Source organism: Hydractinia symbiolongicarpus, chromosome 12, assembly GCF_029227915.1.
Source record: "Hydractinia symbiolongicarpus strain clone_291-10 chromosome 12, HSymV2.1, whole genome shotgun sequence".
NCBI classification, from domain to species: domain Eukaryota; kingdom Metazoa; phylum Cnidaria; class Hydrozoa; order Anthoathecata; family Hydractiniidae; genus Hydractinia; species Hydractinia symbiolongicarpus.
In genome coordinates this window covers 20,462,320-20,483,806 of record NC_079886.1, presented here as the reverse complement: position 1 = coordinate 20,483,806, position 21,487 = coordinate 20,462,320, and the positions used below count along the sequence as shown (strand labels likewise).

Below are 21,487 nucleotides of genomic sequence, written 5' to 3'. Positions count from 1 at the left end.
CGCGTGCACTATTTTTTGCGCATTCGCGAAACAGTACAGTTATTACGCGCAAGAATGTGTCTTAGTCGCTAAGATTATCTTCCCTTTTAATTAGTTGAAAATAAAATACAGTAATGCGTTGAACCTTGCCAACTAATTATCTTAAATTAAAAAATGTTTTAAATCTGGAAAATAACGTGCTGGTCGAACATAACAATCTTTTACATACTGATTCATTGTTTCTTGTTTTTTGTAACTTGTTCTAAAAAGAGCAATAAGTAAAACATACATAATTACATATAAAAACTTATAGCAACGAAAAAAGGAACACAGTCAATAGTCAGATATAACAAAAACAGATACAATATTAGAATACTTTTAGTGATTTTTAAGGGTACAATCTTTGAAATAGTTGAGGCAAGATATCTTATTGGCGAGATATCTGCCTTCAAAATCAAAAAGAGGATTGCTTTGTAACAAAATTTAAGAACGTAAATAAAGATATATAGGACATAAAAACCGCCAAAAATAAACATGGCGTCCAACATGTAATAAAAACTAAGATAATAATATATTAGACACTCGACCCTTGCATAACCATTCGCAATACACGTTGTTGTGATATTTGTTTACAATATTTTCATTTTTTCTAATCATCCAAGCCTTACTCAGCCAGAGGATCGCCGGTTAGAAATTAAAAAGCGAATAGCTGATCCCAGAAACAGCAAAAAATATGAAACAAAAAGAACCTCATCAAAATAACGTTTTACCGAATGAGCTCAAAGTCTTAAATGAGGTAATATTTCTAAATTACCTTTAAAAAATGTGGAACTATAATTGTCTATAAAATATCTTATTCCAGGAAGTTAATGAGGTATGTATTTCATATTCGACCCAGAAAATTGTTTAGCAACTCTTTAAAATTTTGGCAATTTTTGGAGCGATTGTTTAAATTGGGATTGTTTTTAAAGAAAAGTGTAATTTACAGAATTCAATTTTAACGTCCTGGATATTTACATTACACTTTAAGAAGAGGCATTTGATTAACGCAAATTTCCAAAATTTGCGTTAATTTTGTGATTAGTTAATTTCCATGAATAAGGTAATAAGAAGACCAAAAAATAATGAACGTAAAAAATTAATAAACTTCCTTGTAAAACTAAAATAAAAATGGGTGAACACCCAAAACGTTGTCAAAATATGTATGTTTTTATTATAAAATTAATAACAACAAACAAAAAAATCAAAATAGTGTCACTGGCTACGTCAAATGAAATCTTTCCGAGGCATTCCTATTCATTAAAACACGATTCATCATATATTTGAAGATTTCGTAATTTAAAAAATATGGTGATACTTCCAGCACGTACCCACAAGTGTGAGCAATCGGAAACATTGTCTCAGGATTGGATGCCCCTTTGAACTCAATCCTGATGGTAAAAGGCATTACATCCATTCCACTGACAAATCGGGTAAATTTTGAAGCCATGTTTTGATTAAGACCAGACACATACCTTTCAACAAACCCATAAACCCTTTCCTCACGACCATAAAGGGACTGGTTTGTAGAAAAGGATGCCTTTAAGATCTTTACCAATTCCTGACCTTTGAGTCTTAATGATTCCACATAGTTCAAGAATATGTCTTCGCTTATATCGTCAAACATTTCATCGCAACTTGCCATTTGATGCGTCATGAAATGTGGTGAACAAACTATTTCGAAAAAGGCTATTTTTTCCAAAACATCTTTAAAATCATCAGCAACCGGAACTTGTATTAACTGATTGTTAGAAAAAATGTCCAAAAGCTTATTGATTATTGTAGCATCAAACGCTGTTGCACGACTAGCATTCTCAATTATTTGTTGATCACATTCACCAAGAGATTTAACGAAATCTCTTTTTTCACTTTTCTTTGACGGTAGCTTGTTGAATAACACTCTATAAAGGAGGGATGGTGCTATCTGCAATGGTAGATAACCACCTACGATAAAACCATGAAGAAGTATTCTGCCAGCAGAAGTAAAAATCACACTATCATTGAGATTATGCAAGTTGAGCATGAAAAACTTCATATTTTCACCATATCCATATTGTTGGTTAAATCTCAGCCAATATGAAGCAAAGAAATCGCGTGTCACACCATCTGCATCTTCTCCCGACTCATTCAAAAATTTTACAAATAATTTGTTTGACGATGCTGGCATCTCTATATCTGTCAGTAGCGGTCTCCGGTATCCTGCTGCGATTAATCAAAATTTCAGTTTGTTGTCCTAGTGACCGATGCTTGCGATTACGAATGTCTTTTAAGGAAAGCTGTGTGTCTGAAAATATTAATAGGTAAAAATGAAAATTAAATAATCTGCAATTTGGAATAATAATTAGGTACATTTTTTGTGTGTGTGCTTACCCGAAGAAGGTGACTGTGAAATTGTTTGATCAACAGTTGGAAATGGCAAGATATCATGGTCTAAAAGTTTTAACAGTAAGACATATGAGTCATGAAATCATTTGATTACACATGTATAAGGTCAGCTCCTTACCTGGCTGAGAAAATGTTATAATGCACTTTCAGAAGAAGAGGGACGTGGCGATACTTCACGTGTAGTTGCTAAAAGACAAGAACTATTTACGATAAATAAATTTTTGAGGCGGCTTCATAACTCACTTCAGCGTGCATGTGTAAACAATGATTTTTTTTACCTGACTGAGAAAACATTGTAGAAATGTTTCCAAAAAAGATGGAGAAGTCGATACTTCTTGCGTAGTTGCTAATAAATAAGAATATATGTCAGTAATTTTAGCAAAGGCGTAAATTTGTCATTATTTAGGCAGTCTATCTGACTATCTGATTAACACCAAATTTTGCTAAATATTCATTATATAAATATACCTGATTAACAAAACTACCTTAATGTTTTTGTATGATTACGATACCCTTAAAACCACTATTATGCAATTTTTGTGGAGTCATAGAATCTAAAACTTCTAGTTGTCGTTGTTTGCCTTGTTTATAAAAGGCGAAGTTTGTATTTGTTAAACTAGAACACCATTCTGTCATGATTTCTTTAAACTGCCTTTCAGTAAGTCAAATCGACACAGAGGCAAACTTTTGTTTTCTGTCTTTGACTGTCAAAGCAGCGTGAAGGAAATCCTATAAATATTTAATATATAGATATAGTTAACGAGAATCTTTCAACTTTTAAATTTTTTAGCAATTTTTTCTTACTTACCAAAGCCATTATCCATATGCTCAAAAAACAAAGGGTCTACACCTTTACGGGGACAATTGTTGAAGCGTAGTAAAATAGATGCTACAGGTAAGTGGTAAACTTTTAACATTTACAGGCCCTGCTTTTCCTTTTGCTATTAAAGAAGATGTGGTATTAAACCAACCAATTAAAATCATAGAAGTCATACAACACAATGTAATGGATGGCATTTTTTACCTTTGATAGTGATTGTCGATATTGAAATTCCATTTGTAGAATTGTTTCTAAGAAGTGCTAGAATCACCAAAAATTATAAAAAGTTATACCAAAAAGTAAGACTCCATATAAATTTTATGGTCACCTTTTTAGCTTTGCTAATGGTACTTGTTGGGAATCTTTGCATCACAACTGTAGATTTGGTGGCAGATGGTGCTAAAATCACAAAATATTAAGAAATGTAAATCATAGGTGAAATTAAAAGTAAATTTGATGTTCAAATTTTTACCTTTGCTAATGGTACTTGTTGGGAGTCTTGGCATCCCAATTGTAGATCTGGTGGCAGAAGGTGCTAAAATCACAAAATATTAAGAAATGTAGACCATGAGTAAAATAAGAAATAAATTGGATGTTCAAATTTTTACCTTTGCTAATGGTACTTGTTGGGAGTCTTGGCGTCCCAACTCGTACTTCGCGGGACTCGCAGACTTAGATTTGAAGGATTGAAAATTTCACACAAAAGAAAGAAAAACACGATTCTGCGAAATAAACGAAACTTAAGTTAGCCTTCAACGCAACCTGAATTAGCAAGAGGTGACGTGTTCGTCTTTAAATAGATTAACTGCGTATTTCTTAAAGGTGTAGGGATGCGACTTAAAACATTACAAATGTAATTCAGTTCAACCAAATTGTTTGTCTGAAAATCCGTAATTATCCTTATACGGAAAATATTGTTCATGGATGTTAGGTCTTCATCTCTATTCTGTATACAACCCTTATGCCACAATTGCAAATTGAAAAACTATTTTCCGAACGAAGCAGATGTTCATTATGTGCCCTTATCCAACCCTCCAAACTGGCAGCAATACGCGGTTTGAAAACATAATGTAATGCAAACAAGTGTATATCATTTTTCACGTCCAATATATTAAGAGTCTCCATTTGATTAAATAATTCACGATATGCACACAAAACATTTGTATATACATCTCTCCATAGCCGTTCGATTCTTTGGTTATGGACTGACTTGCCTCTTATACGCCGTTTACTATCAGATACCTGGTTCATAAAGTCTTCTACATGATTAAATTCTGTACCACCGTCCATACGAATTCTTGACGGTATCCCATACTCTTGCACACCTTTTATAAAGCAGTTGTATGCCGTAACAGCAGTATTATCCGTCGTCATGTCAAGATTCGTAATAAGGAGAGAATATCCATTGATACAACCATGTATAAAAAAATTCCATCTGAAAAAGGAAAATACGCTTGGGATACGCTTTATTGTAACCCAGCCCTTATGGAGTCAAAAATTACATTTCCATGCTAGTATAAAAATATATTTATGCTGACCTAATCAGGGTCGGATCCAGAGAATTACTGGATGTAGGCCTATATAAAAAAATTCTTAAAAAATATTTTTTAGAATAATTGAATTTACAACGCCCCAACGGGGCGTTGCATTGCGCCCTATCGGGCGCAATCCAGAACAACTGGGGGTTTGGGGGGCGTTATGAGCCCACAAACGGGTCCTGGGCGGAGCCCTCTAAATGCCTCAAATGGCTCTAAATGTGTCGAAAAATGACGACAATACAGTTGTTTTTATGACAGAAAGTACAAAGAATCAAATAAATTTTGACACACAGAAAAATTGTTTCACACCTTTGACAGTCTTCTGAATAACAAAAAGGACAAACTTTCTATTTCAAAATGCAACTGTATTGACTAACTCTCTTCCTTATTTCTGTCTTTCTTTCTTTTTTCATTTCTTTCTTTCTAATATTTCTGAATTGAACCCAGAAATACAAGAGTTGCGTTGAAAACAGGAATGATACAGCAAGACAAAACAATAGAAGGTAAAAAAACAAAACTCACCCTTGAACTTTTGTTTCCATTGTTTGAGCATTTGAACTTCTTTCATTTTACAATTGTGAATTTTCAACTAAATATCAAAGAAAACATTTATCATCATATTGAAGATCATACTGGTCATACAATTTCATACAAGATAACAGCAGCAATATCATCAAAAGACTGAAATGATAGATTTATTTTTATACACATAAAGTTTACAATCGAATAGGTATTTAATAGAAAATAGGTATTTACAACACTGTGTACACCATGTTTAACCTATAATTTATGGCTGAAGTGACATATAAAAAAGGTGTACTAAAACTATAAAAACAATACTTAAACTCAGTCACTAAAAATATTAGAAAACGTCATTCTACGTTTGTTAGCAGCTGCAAATTCAACTACAACTTGATCTAAATCAACAGTCACATCTCGATTGAACATTATAACACAGAGACTGTTCGATCTTTCCTTTGTAATTGTATTCCTCATCCATGTCTTCACACGACGTAAACCTAAAATACTCCTCTCACAGGTGCAAGTAGTGACAGGTATAGTAGCTAGAATTCGTATCGCTTCATGTATCGATGGGAATAAAAGTTTGTCAGTGTGTTTTAACAGACCTTGCAATGTGGTAGGTAACACTCCGGTGAATGTTCTCCACTTAACTTTCCACATATCTAACTGTGCGTACAAGTTACTCAGAGCAGGAATATCATCACGATATCTCGGAATAAATTTAGAAAATTCAACTTTCCATGTTGGTTGGTCTCCCACAAGAACACGACCCTCATCTGAAAGAATGGTAGTTGGCATGATGCTGAAACCAGAGTAGACACTGACATTGTCAATAGAAAATCTAGTGTCCAGTTCTTGCAATATATGATCGATGAAGGGAATAGCAACAGCCAATTTGTAGTACTCTTTAACTCCATTGGCAACATAGTTCTCTCGATACAACTGGATGCTGCATCGACGTTTCATTGATTCCACAACATCAAGCTCAGTAGCTAAAGATAGAACTTTTTCATACCACTTATTAAAATGGGTGTCAATATCTGATCTGATCACTTGCAGTGTTCGTTTCAACAAAAGCACGTTACTTGATGTTTTAACAAGATCAGATTCTGTAATTTCACAGTGAGACCACGAGTGTAACCCAAAACCTTTTGAACAATTACCAACACAGCAATGAATTCAAACTGACATATGCCTAGAAGGAGTGGTCTTGCAGCATCCATGTTACTACGACTGAAGGATTTGTCTCTATTTTCTGTGATTTTCTCCAAAGTGAGCATGACAGATGGTAATAAATCACAGAAAGAGTCAAGTCCATCCAGCCTGGCTACCCATCTTGTACGACAAATATTCAAAACTACTGAATGGACAATCTCAGGTGACACAGCCTCTATGACACCTTTCAGGACATGAGTTCTGACAGGCGAACAGTAAAAAAACAATGCCACTGCTTGAAACTGTGACATCATATCAGCAACCATTGGGAGCTTACAGCCAGCTGAACACATAGGTTCAACCTGTGAGATGCACAATGAACATAAATGGCTTTGGGGAATTTGTTCTTAATCAATGTGGATGCTCCTGAAGATTTTCCAGCCATTGCACCTGAAAAAATAGAACAAAATGAAGATAAAAATATATGGATAGCTAATGATAAACATGGTTATTTGTATTAGATTTTAACCTGCTCCATCATAGCCTGGTCCCCTACAATCATTCATGTCCAAGTTGTTTTGCTCCACAGCATCAATTATAGTATTTGACAGCCCTTTACCAGAACAACCAAGTTTACATTCTGCCATCTTTAAAAATGTCTCTCTAATTTCATCTTTACTGTCAATATATCGCAACACAACTGGCACCTGTTCTTTGTTGCTTATATCTACTGCCTCATCGCCAAGAACAGAGAAATATTTAGATCGTTTTATTTGTGCAACTACTTAGGTGACAATGTTTTTTGCAATAAGAGATAGGAGTTCATTTTGAATAGTTTTTGACAAATAAGTAGCATTTTTGGCACAGTTACTCATGAGTTCCTTCACAGCAGAGCATTCCAACTCTACTGCTAGTTTCACAAAAGCCAGAAAATTACCAGGATTCAAATTGCTCATTACATTCTCTTTAGATTGAAATTGTGCAGTTGGATCTGTCTCATCACGACCTCTTAACGAAATACATTGTTGAGCCATTGTAATGAGAATCTTGATCAATGACTTCAATACAACACGATTTTTCGTAATGTACATGCACAATATTGTTGAGCTGCCTATCAATTCTGGTGTCTGTTGATGCCATTGTAGCTTTAAATTTTGCTGTATCTACAACAGACTTTTTATGATGTGGAGATTTATGGTGGTGTTTTTCAAGTAAAGCCTTCGCATTTTTCCAATCTCTTAATGGTTCCTTGCACAATTTTTCCATTTTCCCAACATTTTGTGAGTTATTATGGAACATCACACAATTTATGCAAAATGCCCCATCATGGATTTTTGAGTAACATAACCATGGATAAGAAGTCAACCAAGAATGAATGAAACGTCGATTTGAAGTTGGGTAATGAAAGTTTTCATCAGGCATCCAAACAGAATTTAAAAAAGCTAATTTTTCAGTGACCTTCATTTTTGCAACATTGTTCACCAAATTTCCTGTATCAAATGAATCAATGTTCTCATTGTTAACTTCAGGAAATTGTAAAGCACCATCATTTACTGAATCATCAGTATTCATCATATTAATTACATCAGCTTCAAGGATATGATCAACTTCCACAACCTTTTCGTCAGATTTATTTTCAGCAGGTTGTTTAACAGTAGATTTGGATGGTTCGATAAGAGATTTTGAAGATTCACCAGTCTCTGTAAAATTGAAAAAAGGATTGGATCAGTAAAAATTGCCATACTGATAACTCATCATTCCATATTTGTAATTGTTTGAAAATTGTTGTGAAAAATTGATTCCCTACTAAAATCCATTATGAGAACAGATATAAATAAAATGTTTGCACCTTTATCTCATCAAAAGTGTTATATACCTGGCAAGTTTTGACTGAAGTAGGATGTTATTGATTTTCAAACCACACGATTTTTTTTTCACTGCTTTTTGTGAAGAAGGTTGTTCAGCCACAATATTTGGAAGATTAGACACCAAGGTTAAACTATGCTTTGCCAATTTTCTTTTACCAGTTGGTAGGGGCAATAAAACAACAAAATGATTTGGTCGCATTACTGTCTTTGGACGATCAACACAGGAATTGTACCATAATAACACCAATGGGGATTTACTTTCAACATCTTTTTTCGATGAAAACACATTATTGAAAAGTGAATTCAACTTTGAATCTTCCAGTGGCTGATATACAAGCTGAATAGGGAACTAATATAAACAAAAATATTGTATATCTCTATGAACTAATTCAATTACATAAGATATGATAACTAGCAACTATTTCAGGTGTATTTCAAAAAGTTTTATAGAAATATGGAACACATTAGGACCATGACTATCTTGACTATTCCCCACCAAGTGAAGAAATTTCCCAGATATATATCCACAGTAGATTCTACATTTTGTCTACTCTGTATATACTGTCGTATGGAAGTTAGTTACCTCAATAACATTACATAATGCCATAACACAGACAAATAATGACCAACTATAATTCCGTGATGTATATGAAGCCTCCTCTTTTAAAGCAGTAATGCGACACTTCGTTTCGGTATAAACTTTGCAACCATGATCTGATAAAGCCTGTGTAAACAGATTTTTTGAATTTTTGCACTGCAACTGATTTGCAATAATTTCAAAGTGTGGATGATCAGCATTTTGGAACAACTCAATTGACGTCAAGACTCTTAAATCATATGCTAATGACTGGTTACCAACCAAACCAACTGACACTGCACTGTACAAACAATTACCATCACCAGATATTCTAGAAGAACATGCATCCAGTCATTAACAATGAAAATATCTTGCCATTTGAACAAATTCCGGTTATAATTAATCGTGGTTTATCGTACTGTGTTTCACATAAATATACTGTTGTAACTGACAAGTAAAAAAAAACTTTTAACAGAAACAAAACAAAACTTTATTTTTGCTGTCTAGGTATGTTTTCTTCTATATTGAAACTATACATACAGAATAAGTGCTCACTTTCTTCGAGAATGTGTAAATAAACAAAAAGAATACCTAAGTGGCTTGAGAGCAGGATTAACATTTTTTTTGAATTTTTTAACAGTAGAGATGAATATAGTTTGTGCAAGTTCATCTGTCTTCAAAATAGATGGTGACGACGGTGAAAACAACTTTTTAGTTCTCCAGTTGCCTTCGAAACGAGTTCTGATGTCTTTTTGTTGTTGTAGAATAAGTTCAAAGTCCATGTTTCTTCAAGATGCTAGCTATACATTACTAAAAATAATGAGATCTATTCTCGATGCACAACTGGACTGACTATTATCTTCCTCGACACTCTGTTCATACTACTCTAGCTACATGCAGACATAAATAAGTTGGCAGTGTGGGGGGGGGGTGGGGGGTGGGAGATGATGTCTTCCACAGGCCAGGTAGTATAAACTCAAACAAGACTAACAAGTTCCTAGCTAGCTGGACATATGATTCATGCATGACATTATTCCGGTGTTTTATAAAATATGAAACCAACAAAAACTCTGAAAACTCACCTGAAACACAAATCTCACGAAACACACATATCTGAGCAGTATCTAGAAGCCATGTTTGATCATCTATTCTCTGGCTCACTGAACTTTGACCCGAATTTGAGTTTTGTCACCAGTCCTCTGAGCCTACTTGCGAGTTGAATTTCAGCCTACTTGCGAGTGAAAAGTAGTAGGCAACTAGACTGTGTTTTCGCGAATTTGAAATCCCCGTTGAAATAACTGTGTGCCATGGGTTACTAAAAACAGCTATCCAGACTTTAGCCTATTTGCGAGTTTTAGGACAAGTGATTTTCTAAGGCAGATTGGCGTGTCTCGATTGGAAAGACAAAAATTGTTAGATTATCGAGACAACGTAAACAAACGGGATTCAAAGCGCCACTGGCTATAACATTTTCACGTACACGATGACCGCGCGCGATCTATGGATATTTCTTGTCGATTCTCTCACGAGCTGCTTCTCCATAGAATTATCATATGCAGGATTTTAATAGCTCCATCACAATGTAGGCTTTAGCCTACCTCGCCTATAGCTGGATCCGACCCTGCTGATAATCTTATGATTAGAATCGATATGCCACAACGAATTTGGCGTTGGAACGGCATACACCCTACGTTTAACAGTTTGTGCCAAGCGATTAGCTGTACCAACAGGATCAACTTCTGCCAGCATAGTTCGAACTCTTTCTCGTTGAATTATCATAGGAGGGTACTGAGATCGTAAAAGAGAAACCATTTCTCAATAGCCAGAGTTTGGGTAAAGTTTGTTCAGTTCAATGATTTTTTCTTTGAGTACGGAGTCAGGAGCACTTCGCTAAAACGGTTTTTTTGACTGTCCATATTGTTTTTTTCATAAACATATAGGTTGTGTACTTTTTCACCAAGACGTCCATGAGAAGCAATTTGCCGTACACTGAATCCCTAGAAAGTAGGTGCTCTAAGTTTTGTTTGTCGATGGCGACTTCAGGTGCACCTCTTCTACCAGTTCTGCTTCTTGGTTGAGTGCCGCTATTGGTCATAGTGACGGAAGGGGAGTTGGTTGTTTGCAAGTCTCCTGACATAGTTTGAACCAACCTGTCTATTCTGTCGGATATCGTGTAACGTTTAAAACTGTCATTAATAGAATCTCGTATCCTTTCAAAATTTCTCTGTACCTTTTCCAGAAGCCGTTGCACTCGTCTTAGTTCCGTTATTGATAGGTCAGAACTCACAAATCTGTCAATGTCGTCTAACCTTCTCTCTATGATCCGTACAACATCTGCATAACAAGGAAAATAAGGATTATGCAACACTGCTCACATTAAAAAATTCCTATTCAATTCATTATAATACGGAACAAGCCATTTATTTTCTCCTTTTTTTTACCTTCGGCGACACGCATCTTATGGAATTTCCTGCACACAATAACATATTTCTAACCATTTTTATTTCATTGGAAGCCAGGCAAGCCACCTAGACACTATTTCTTTCAATATCCTTTTATGAAAACGTGTTGCTGAGCGCGAATTCTTTAGTAGTTTTATCTTTTCTGTTTTTTTGATGCGGTGGGAAACCAAATGATTATCCAATTGGTCGTAGTACCTAAAGAAAAAAACGTCAAAAAAATCAGTGCAAATGGAACTAACACAACTTATAAACTTCTAATAAATTATGCCTAATACCTCCAACATTTGTTTGCATGGCAGTGGCTTATGTACCCCCGTTCGAATTATATTTGTCACGAAATTGAACATTCTTATTTGACGAGATGTTATCAATAACGCATTATCCTCTCGCTCCAAACGATCACCACTATAACCACATAAGGGAAACTGGCACTTTACACATTACTTTATTTTATCGTTACATTTAATAACTTTTACCGCCTCTTTCAAGCCAAGCTCTTGAACCAACTCATCCTCTACCTGCCCTTTTCTTCGTTCAATAAAGTCTCTAACCAAGCAACTTCCTTATTTTTACCATTGACTTTGTAAGGCAACTCATGATCTAAAGTAAAACATTTTGATAGATGTACTTCATTTGTAGTAACTTTCGCGTGCACTATTTTTTGCGCATTCGCGAAACAGTACAGTTATTACGCGCAAGAATGTGTCTTAGTCGCTAAGATTATCTTCCCTTTTAATTAGTTGAAAATAAAATACAGTAATGCGTTGAACCTTGCCAACTAATTATCTTAAATTAAAAAATGTTTTAAATCTGGAAAATAACGTGCTGGTCGAACATAACAATCTTTTACATACTGATTCATTGTTTCTTGTTTTTTGTAACTTGTTCTAAAAAGAGCAATAAGTAAAACATACATAATTACATATAAAAACTTATAGCAACGAAAAAAGGAACACAGTCAATAGTCAGATATAACAAAAACAGATACAATATTAGAATACTTTTAGTGATTTTTAAGGGTACAATCTTTGAAATAGTTGAGGCAAGATATCTTATTGGCGAGATATCTGCCTTCAAAATCAAAAAGAGGATTGCTTTGTAACAAAATTTAAGAACGTAAATAAAGATATATAGGACATAAAAACCGCCAAAAATAAACATGGCGTCCAACATGTAATAAAAACTAAGATAATAATATATTAGACACTCGACCCTTGCATAACCATTCGCAATACACGTTGTTGTGATATTTGTTTACAATATTTTCATTTTTTCTAATCATCCAAGCCTTACTCAGCCAGAGGATCGCCGGTTAGAAATTAAAAAGCGAATAGCTGATCCCAGAAACAGCAAAAAATATGAAACAAAAAGAACCTCATCAAAATAACGTTTTACCGAATGAGCTCAAAGTCTTAAATGAGGTAATATTTCTAAATTACCTTTAAAAAATGTGGAACTATAATTGTCTATAAAATATCTTATTCCAGGAAGTTAATGAGGTATGTATTTCATATTCGACCCAGAAAATTGTTTAGCAACTCTTTAAAATTTTGGCAATTTTTGGAGCGATTGTTTAAATTGGGATTGTTTTTAAAGAAAAGTGTAATTTACAGAATTCAATTTTAACGTCCTGGATATTTACATTACACTTTAAGAAGAGGCATTTGATTAACGCAAATTTCCAAAATTTGCGTTAATTTTGTGATTAGTTAATTTCCATGAATAAGGTAATAAGAAGACCAAAAAATAATGAACGTAAAAAATTAATAAACTTCCTTGTAAAACTAAAATAAAAATGGGTGAACACCCAAAACGTTGTCAAAATATGTATGTTTTTATTATAAAATTAATAACAACAAACAAAAAAATCAAAATAGTGTCACTGGCTACGTCAAATGAAATCTTTCCGAGGCATTCCTATTCATTAAAACACGATTCATCATATATTTGAAGATTTCGTAATTTAAAAAATATGGTGATACTTCCAGCACGTACCCACAAGTGTGAGCAATCGGAAACATTGTCTCAGGATTGGATGCCCCTTTGAACTCAATCCTGATGGTAAAAGGCATTACATCCATTCCACTGACAAATCGGGTAAATTTTGAAGCCATGTTTTGATTAAGACCAGACACATACCTTTCAACAAACCCATAAACCCTTTCCTCACGACCATAAAGGGACTGGTTTGTAGAAAAGGATGCCTTTAAGATCTTTACCAATTCCTGACCTTTGAGTCTTAATGATTCCACATAGTTCAAGAATATGTCTTCGCTTATATCGTCAAACATTTCATCGCAACTTGCCATTTGATGCGTCATGAAATGTGGTGAACAAACTATTTCGAAAAAGGCTATTTTTTCCAAAACATCTTTAAAATCATCAGCAACCGGAACTTGTATTAACTGATTGTTAGAAAAAATGTCCAAAAGCTTATTGATTATTGTAGCATCAAACGCTGTTGCACGACTAGCATTCTCAATTATTTGTTGATCACATTCACCAAGAGATTTAACGAAATCTCTTTTTTCACTTTTCTTTGACGGTAGCTTGTTGAATAACACTCTATAAAGGAGGGATGGTGCTATCTGCAATGGTAGATAACCACCTACGATAAAACCATGAAGAAGTATTCTGCCAGCAGAAGTAAAAATCACACTATCATTGAGATTATGCAAGTTGAGCATGAAAAACTTCATATTTTCACCATATCCATATTGTTGGTTAAATCTCAGCCAATATGAAGCAAAGAAATCGCGTGTCACACCATCTGCATCTTCTCCCGACTCATTCAAAAATTTTACAAATAATTTGTTTGACGATGCTGGCATCTCTATATCTGTCAGTAGCGGTCTCCGGTATCCTGCTGCGATTAATCAAAATTTCAGTTTGTTGTCCTAGTGACCGATGCTTGCGATTACGAATGTCTTTTAAGGAAAGCTGTGTGTCTGAAAATATTAATAGGTAAAAATGAAAATTAAATAATCTGCAATTTGGAATAATAATTAGGTACATTTTTTGTGTGTGTGCTTACCCGAAGAAGGTGACTGTGAAATTGTTTGATCAACAGTTGGAAATGGCAAGATATCATGGTCTAAAAGTTTTAACAGTAAGACATATGAGTCATGAAATCATTTGATTACACATGTATAAGGTCAGCTCCTTACCTGGCTGAGAAAATGTTATAATGCACTTTCAGAAGAAGAGGGACGTGGCGATACTTCACGTGTAGTTGCTAAAAGACAAGAACTATTTACGATAAATAAATTTTTGAGGCGGCTTCATAACTCACTTCAGCGTGCATGTGTAAACAATGATTTTTTTTACCTGACTGAGAAAACATTGTAGAAATGTTTCCAAAAAAGATGGAGAAGTCGATACTTCTTGCGTAGTTGCTAATAAATAAGAATATATGTCAGTAATTTTAGCAAAGGCGTAAATTTGTCATTATTTAGGCAGTCTATCTGACTATCTGATTAACACCAAATTTTGCTAAATATTCATTATATAAATATACCTGATTAACAAAACTACCTTAATGTTTTTGTATGATTACGATACCCTTAAAACCACTATTATGCAATTTTTGTGGAGTCATAGAATCTAAAACTTCTAGTTGTCGTTGTTTGCCTTGTTTATAAAAGGCGAAGTTTGTATTTGTTAAACTAGAACACCATTCTGTCATGATTTCTTTAAACTGCCTTTCAGTAAGTCAAATCGACACAGAGGCAAACTTTTGTTTTCTGTCTTTGACTGTCAAAGCAGCGTGAAGGAAATCCTATAAATATTTAATATATAGATATAGTTAACGAGAATCTTTCAACTTTTAAATTTTTTAGCAATTTTTTCTTACTTACCAAAGCCATTATCCATATGCTCAAAAAACAAAGGGTCTACACCTTTACGGGGACAATTGTTGAAGCGTAGTAAAATAGATGCTACAGGTAAGTGGTAAACTTTTAACATTTACAGGCCCTGCTTTTCCTTTTGCTATTAAAGAAGATGTGGTATTAAACCAACCAATTAAAATCATAGAAGTCATACAACACAATGTAATGGATGGCATTTTTTACCTTTGATAGTGATTGTCGATATTGAAATTCCATTTGTAGAATTGTTTCTAAGAAGTGCTAGAATCACCAAAAATTATAAAAAGTTATACCAAAAAGTAAGACTCCATATAAATTTTATGGTCACCTTTTTAGCTTTGCTAATGGTACTTGTTGGGAATCTTTGCATCACAACTGTAGATTTGGTGGCAGATGGTGCTAAAATCACAAAATATTAAGAAATGTAAATCATAGGTGAAATTAAAAGTAAATTTGATGTTCAAATTTTTACCTTTGCTAATGGTACTTGTTGGGAGTCTTGGCATCCCAATTGTAGATCTGGTGGCAGAAGGTGCTAAAATCACAAAATATTAAGAAATGTAGACCATGAGTAAAATAAGAAATAAATTGGATGTTCAAATTTTTACCTTTGCTAATGGTACTTGTTGGGAGTCTTGGCGTCCCAATTGTTGCTTTGGTGGCAGGTGCTAACATTACAAAATATTAAGAAATGTAGACCATGAGTAAAATAAAAAGTAAATCGGATGTTCAAATTTTTACCTTTGCTAATGGTACTTGTTGGGAGTCTTGACATCCCAATTGTTGATTTGGTGGCAGAAGGTACTATAATCACAAAATATTAAGAAATGTAGACCAAGAGTAAAATTAAATATAAATTGGATGGTACACATTTTACCTTTATGAATGACCCTTGGTGACAGTCTTTGCATCCCAGTTTTATATTTGGTCGAAACAGATGCTAGAATGAATGACACAAGGTTTCAGAAGTTTAGCTAGAAGGCCAATGTAACATTTACATAAATTGGAAGACATATTTTTACCTCTGAAAGTAGTAGTTGTTGAGGTTAAAATTTCATTTGTAGAATTGGTGGTAAATAAAGGTACTAGAATCACCAAAAATTAGGGAAAGTGAAACCACAGAACGCATGAACTATCGAAAATATTATATCAGCAAAACTAACTTGTGCTTTACATTTTCACACAAACACACACACGCATTTCACCTTGAGGGGTACTTATCAAGTTGCTTTGAATCCCAGTTGTAGTTTGTGTAGTAGAAGGTGTTATAGTATAAAGCACACAAAAAAATTTTAGAACATGAAATAATTCCTAATTCAACCAAAGGACATGAATATTTACCTCCTACAGTAGTACTCGTTGAGATTCTTGAATATTGCTGGTTGTCTCTGTTCAAAGAATCTGCAAATAACAAATAAATCTTTTTCGGCAATGTTATAACATTGTTATATACTGTTTCAGTCACCTCTAAATTGATTTTCATATAAAATATAAATGTGTAAATATGTATACCGTATTCTCCCTGATTGTATAGCAACGCGTCAATTAATTAACCTCAAAATTTTAGTTGGGAATATAACGAGAATTTTTTTTCTTGTTTCTGTATTGACTTGCGGCCTCTCTACCCACGAATATATGCAGCTATGTGGGACTATTAGAGAGGCAGGAATGAATTTTAAAATCAAATAAATCTGAAAGTATAAGTAGGGAGATGGTAATATCAGAGAATACGATATGTACTTTGTGAGTTTCAAAATACCTAAAGATAGATAAATATATAGTTATATACCTGGTAGTGATCTTTTTTCATGGGTGGAAATGATATTCCTTTAAAAAATAGTTATATGTGACTGATAAATCTTGTTTATCAGTGTTTAAATTCCACAGTATGTACATACCCCCACTGAGTATCCTAGTACTCCACTCAATGTGGGTCAGCCCTACTCCTTCTAGAAGGTTCCTCCGAGAATCCCTTCCCTCAGAGTAGATATAGTTGGCACATGGTTTTCATTTTCCTCTTCAATTCTTCAGCCGAATTTCCTTCTTGTTGATCACCCGGCCATTGCTCATATGCACATCAACTTCAAAGAAGCACTCTGCATAGTATTTTCTGCGATGCGGTGGTGTTCTTCCTGGAAGAACAAAATTAGGACGTTTTTTTTTTTTTTTTTTATTATTTTTGTTCTAGATCTCGCCTCTTTCAAACATGGCCTGCTATCTGATGTTTTGTTTTTTCGTGAAGCCACCTACTCTGCTAATACAAAAAAGAGCTACCGCACTCATCGCTCTGCATATTATAAATTTTGTAAACTCATGCACCTCCCAATTGTTCCTGCTAATACATCAAGTCTCTGTATGTACGCTGCCTACCTTGCCTGTTTTCTCCTTTCGCAGTCAGTTTGTGTGTACCTCAATTTTGTTGTACTTTTGCACCGGGAGATGGGGTTCCGTAATCCACTCTCTGATAACTGGGTCCTTTCCTCTGTTCTGACTGGTATGAAGCGGATGCTTGGTGTTCCACCACAGCCCCGTCCTCCTATTACCATAAATTTGCTTCTTGGTATCAGGTCTCGTTTAAATCTCAATTCCAGTAAGCATGCCTCCTTTTGGGCTATTTGCTTTGTGTCCATTTTTGGCCTATTTGCCTTGTGTCCATTTTTGGCCTATTTGCCTTGTGTCCATTTTTGACCTATTTGCTTGTGTCCTTTTTTGGCCTATTTTGCAAGTCTCACCTACTACCTACATCGTCAGCTGCCTTCAATGCTCGCATCAACTTTACTAAGTCTGATTTTGTTTTATCCCATTCACAGTTGTTGATACTAGTTCGCTGGTGTAAAACCATCCAGTTTGGGACAGCGTACTATTACTGTTCCGCTGGTGGGTATTCCATCTTCACCTTTGTGCCCAGTTGCTGCTGTCGCTCACGCGTTTTCTCTTACGCCTGATGTACCAGCTAACTTTCAAGCATTATGCTGGCACGACTCTGCCTCATTCGCTACTAGTATTTTTACCTATCGATCTTTTATGGCCTGTATTAGAAAAGTTTGGACAGAGCTATGCAGATCCAATTAGGATCTGCACTCAACCAGACAACTCCCTGCCACATCCAACGGCCCACACCACTGTGTGGGCCGTTGGATGTGGCAGACCACTGTGTGGGCCGTTGGATGTGCCATCTCCTGCATTTCCCTCACATGGCTGGGTTTAACCCGGGGCTATGGTAACATTCAATTGCCCATATTAAATCGCCGCCAAGGGGAATCAAACCCCGGTCTCTCCCACACAAGGTGCGAGAGTCATAACCACTAAGCTATAACACCATCACAGTTTTAACTAATTTTGGCCAACAAGCCAACCTATATCGAACATAGCCCAGGAGCCAATGAACCAACATTAGCCAACAACGAATATTACTTTTTAGTTGCTATAGCTACCCCTATGATTACAGCAAAATAATTTCAGACTTGTCAACAAATCCAACATTAAAACCCTAGTCTTTAAAGTCTATTTTGCTGATGAGCAACGTATACATAAAAATTACTGAATCGGATTTGCCTGAGAGTAACATGTCTATTTAATCATAGTAGCACTCTCTTATGTGAATGCAAATCAAGCAAAAAGAAATTTTATGAGAGTGTTGAGAAATGCTAGCTAATTGTCTACCCAATTTGCTAATATAGCTAGCTATAGCTAACCAAGTCTATTCCCGGTATTGGTTGCATGCTGTTGTGGGAAGCTAGCTAGCTAGCTATTATAGGTAGCTAGCTTAGCTATAGGACACAAGCTTTCAGCTTATTATAAATGTTAATTTAAATGAAATATTTCTAGCTACTACCTGCTGGTTCTTGTTCACTCTCAACACCTTCTCTACTAAGCGACCTAACATATGGTCTGAACAGAAATCCTTTTCCTTTATCTTGCTTGGAAGGCATCTCGCCAGAACTCAGCTGTCCTTCACAATTGGCCTTTCAGTTTTTAAAACACCATGTACTTTTGTTGAAGAAAACTCGAACGCCATGTGGTTTGTTGAGTTTTTGTTCTGTGGTCTGTAAAATATACACCGAGGTAGAAAAAAATGTTGTGTTTCAAGGTCGTGGATTCGCATCAAGTAAATACACTGAGCAGGAAATTTTTTTTCAAAAACCCGGGAATCAAGTAAAAACCCGGGTTTTCATGAATATGAAAACCCAGGTTTTGGCTTATAACTCGGGTTCCCAGCAAGAACACAGGTTTTCTTTAATAAATGTGACAGATGGCTGCCATAAACCTCTAGCTTATTTCCAAAGACCTAACAGGTTAAGCTCATCATTGCGGTGGCTAGCCACCTCTTTGTAAATTATTTTCTTCTAATCGATGCCTTATGGGAGTCAGTCAGGCTCATGTCGTACACAATTCTAATTGCCATGGGCGGGAAAAAAGCCTTGGGCGTTTCCAGGCCTGGAGCCAAGATGGACCTAGAGGATGGTCTTAAACTAGCCAGGTATATGAGTGCAGCGATACTGTTCGATGAATACGCGATCAAGCAGGGAAATTCGGGGTGTTCAACAGAATGAGAATTACCTCATCCTGTATGATCTACTCACATGCAACATTATATCCAAATATATCGACCTTATCGGGGATAGCCCGGATAAGGCAATGCTCGTTGAGAGGTACCGCAATGCATTAAGATGCCTAGAGGACAAATTAACATATACCCCACCACCCTTTAAATACAAGGCTCGAGGGACCAAGCTCTGCCATCGAAGGTCCTTGTAAACAAGGCATGGAGGTGTGTTAATATGTACGGGCTGTGCAGCCCTTTACCCAAGGATACATGATCGAAAGTGGTCGAATTATTGAAATAAAATGGATATTGTGGATGACCCCCACACGGCCTACAAGCTGCAGAAAAACACAACGTGTACTGAACCTCCTCGAAAATGAGTACAGGGGACACTTCAACAATATCATAATTCTATGTCCGACATTGCGGTGGAATGGTACTTATTTGGGGAGAGCCTCATTATGGAGGGATGATTACGTGTTCCTGATAGACCCCAGGGACCAACTTTTCGAATGGATTCAGAAATTGTCGTTGTTGCTAGCAGGCGAGAACACGTTGTTTGTTATTGATGACGTGATCGCTAATGAGGATCTCGATAAAAAAAGGCAGCCCCTGCTTGAATTAGCTATCACTAGTAGGCACAGAAAGCATAGCTTATGGCTCTTAACCCAATCGTGTACCGCCTTGGCCAAGAACCTTCGGAGACAGAAGAAACAGTTGTTTTTATGGTATGCGACATGAGGATGATCGATGAAGAGACGAACTTGATAGATGACTGGAATCATATAAGGACGGAGCTGAAAAAGTCTAAGCATGCGTGCCTTTTTGTAAGATTGCAACATCCTAGGAATTGGGAAATTTTGGATTGAGCACAGTTCGTGCTTGTCCGTAGGGGCAAGAACGAGTTAATATGGAGGATAACAGGAAATGCACACAGTGTAAACACTTTTTATCTTTTGACAATTTCAGGATTAAAGGGAAAGGTCAACCGACAAAAATGTGGATATGCGTCACGGGAATGTAACAAGTGCCCCCATCAAAGGGTGAGATCCCACTGTAAAGAGTGTGGCGGTAGTCAAATATGCCTCCATCAAAGACCGAGATTTCAATGTAAAGATTGCAGGGGAAGTAAAATTTGACCACATCAAAGGCGGAGATCCACCTGTAAAGAGTGCGGCGGAAGTCAAATTTTTCCTCATCTAAGGGAGGGGAAAAGGCGTAAAGAATGTGGCGGAAGTCAAATTTGTCCCCATCAAATGATAAGATCCTACTGTAAAGAGTGTAAAGGCAGCCAGAGTTGTAAACATGGAAGGATAAGATCAATATGCAAGGACGGTGCGGGCGGAAGCATTTGACATCATGAAAAACGAAAGCGATATTGTGCCATTCCCGACCCCTCTGGGCATCTAGCCGGGACCGTAAAAGGGAAACAAGGAGCTCAGCTCTTGTGAATACAGGCCCATATTGAGGACCAGTTTTTTGAGGCTATGACCTGGGACAACCATGGGGAGTGGCATATTGATCACAAAATACCAAATAAATATCGGGAAAATGGGGATGCCCCATTGCTTGCCGAGGTGGCGAAAAGGCTGCATTACACCAATACCCAACCTATGTGGGCGAGTGAAAATATCTCAAAAGGCAATCGATACATTACGGAATAGCATTGTCACTACTCTTGCGGGTAGACCACAGTGAAATCCTCTGACTTTCATCGATATATTAGA

At 35.9% G+C, this 21,487-nt stretch overlaps 4 protein-coding genes across 8 annotated transcripts; 1 reads left to right on the top strand and 3 right to left on the bottom strand.

Moving 5' to 3' along the window:
• Positions 1 to 51: 51 nt before the first annotated feature.
• Positions 52 to 12,002, bottom strand: LOC130621982 (uncharacterized). 4 transcript variants are annotated; one of them, XM_057437374.1, is made up of 8 exons: positions 9,966 to 12,002; positions 5,284 to 5,350; positions 3,696 to 3,758; positions 2,889 to 3,622; positions 2,682 to 2,749; positions 2,522 to 2,589; positions 2,389 to 2,448; positions 52 to 2,302 (listed from the first exon to the last, which is right to left on the bottom strand). In XM_057437374.1, exon 8 carries the CDS (start codon positions 2,183 to 2,185, stop codon positions 1,241 to 1,243), a length of 945 nt encoding a protein of 314 aa, XP_057293357.1. In that variant the 5' UTR covers positions 2,186 to 2,302; positions 2,389 to 2,448; positions 2,522 to 2,589; positions 2,682 to 2,749; positions 2,889 to 3,622; positions 3,696 to 3,758; positions 5,284 to 5,350; positions 9,966 to 12,002; the 3' UTR covers positions 52 to 1,240. The 4 variants fall into 4 exon arrangements, with proteins under 4 accessions (XP_057293357.1, XP_057293355.1, XP_057293356.1 ...); XM_057437372.1 differs by having other exon boundaries at positions 2,682 to 3,622; XM_057437373.1 differs by lacking the exons at positions 5,284 to 5,350; positions 9,966 to 12,002 and adding an exon at positions 3,832 to 3,879 and having other exon boundaries at positions 2,682 to 3,622.
• On the bottom strand, positions 5,608 to 6,749 carry LOC130621363 (52 kDa repressor of the inhibitor of the protein kinase-like). The gene is made up of 2 exons (XM_057436653.1): positions 6,473 to 6,749; positions 5,608 to 6,431 (listed from the first exon to the last, which is right to left on the bottom strand). Exons 1-2 carry the CDS (start codon positions 6,747 to 6,749, stop codon positions 5,608 to 5,610), a joined length of 1,101 nt encoding a protein of 366 aa, XP_057292636.1.
• A 40-nt stretch (positions 12,003 to 12,042) lies between the features above and the next one.
• LOC130621984 (uncharacterized) lies at positions 12,043 to 15,849 on the bottom strand. 2 transcript variants are annotated; one of them, XM_057437377.1, is made up of 6 exons: positions 15,687 to 15,849; positions 14,880 to 15,613; positions 14,673 to 14,740; positions 14,513 to 14,580; positions 14,380 to 14,439; positions 12,043 to 14,293 (listed from the first exon to the last, which is right to left on the bottom strand). In XM_057437377.1, the coding sequence occupies exon 6, from the start codon at positions 14,174 to 14,176 to the stop codon at positions 13,232 to 13,234; it is 945 nt and encodes a 314-aa protein (XP_057293360.1). In that variant the 5' UTR covers positions 14,177 to 14,293; positions 14,380 to 14,439; positions 14,513 to 14,580; positions 14,673 to 14,740; positions 14,880 to 15,613; positions 15,687 to 15,849; the 3' UTR covers positions 12,043 to 13,231. The 2 variants fall into 2 exon arrangements, with proteins under 2 accessions (XP_057293360.1, XP_057293359.1); XM_057437376.1 differs by having other exon boundaries at positions 14,673 to 15,613.
• Positions 15,850 to 20,497: 4,648 nt separating this feature from the next.
• Positions 20,498 to 21,115, top strand: LOC130621362 (uncharacterized). The gene is made up of 3 exons (XM_057436652.1): positions 20,498 to 20,587; positions 20,653 to 20,780; positions 20,911 to 21,115. The coding sequence occupies exons 1-3, from the start codon at positions 20,498 to 20,500 to the stop codon at positions 21,113 to 21,115; spliced, it is 423 nt and encodes a 140-aa protein (XP_057292635.1).
• The last annotated feature ends 372 nt before the right edge of the window (positions 21,116 to 21,487 follow it).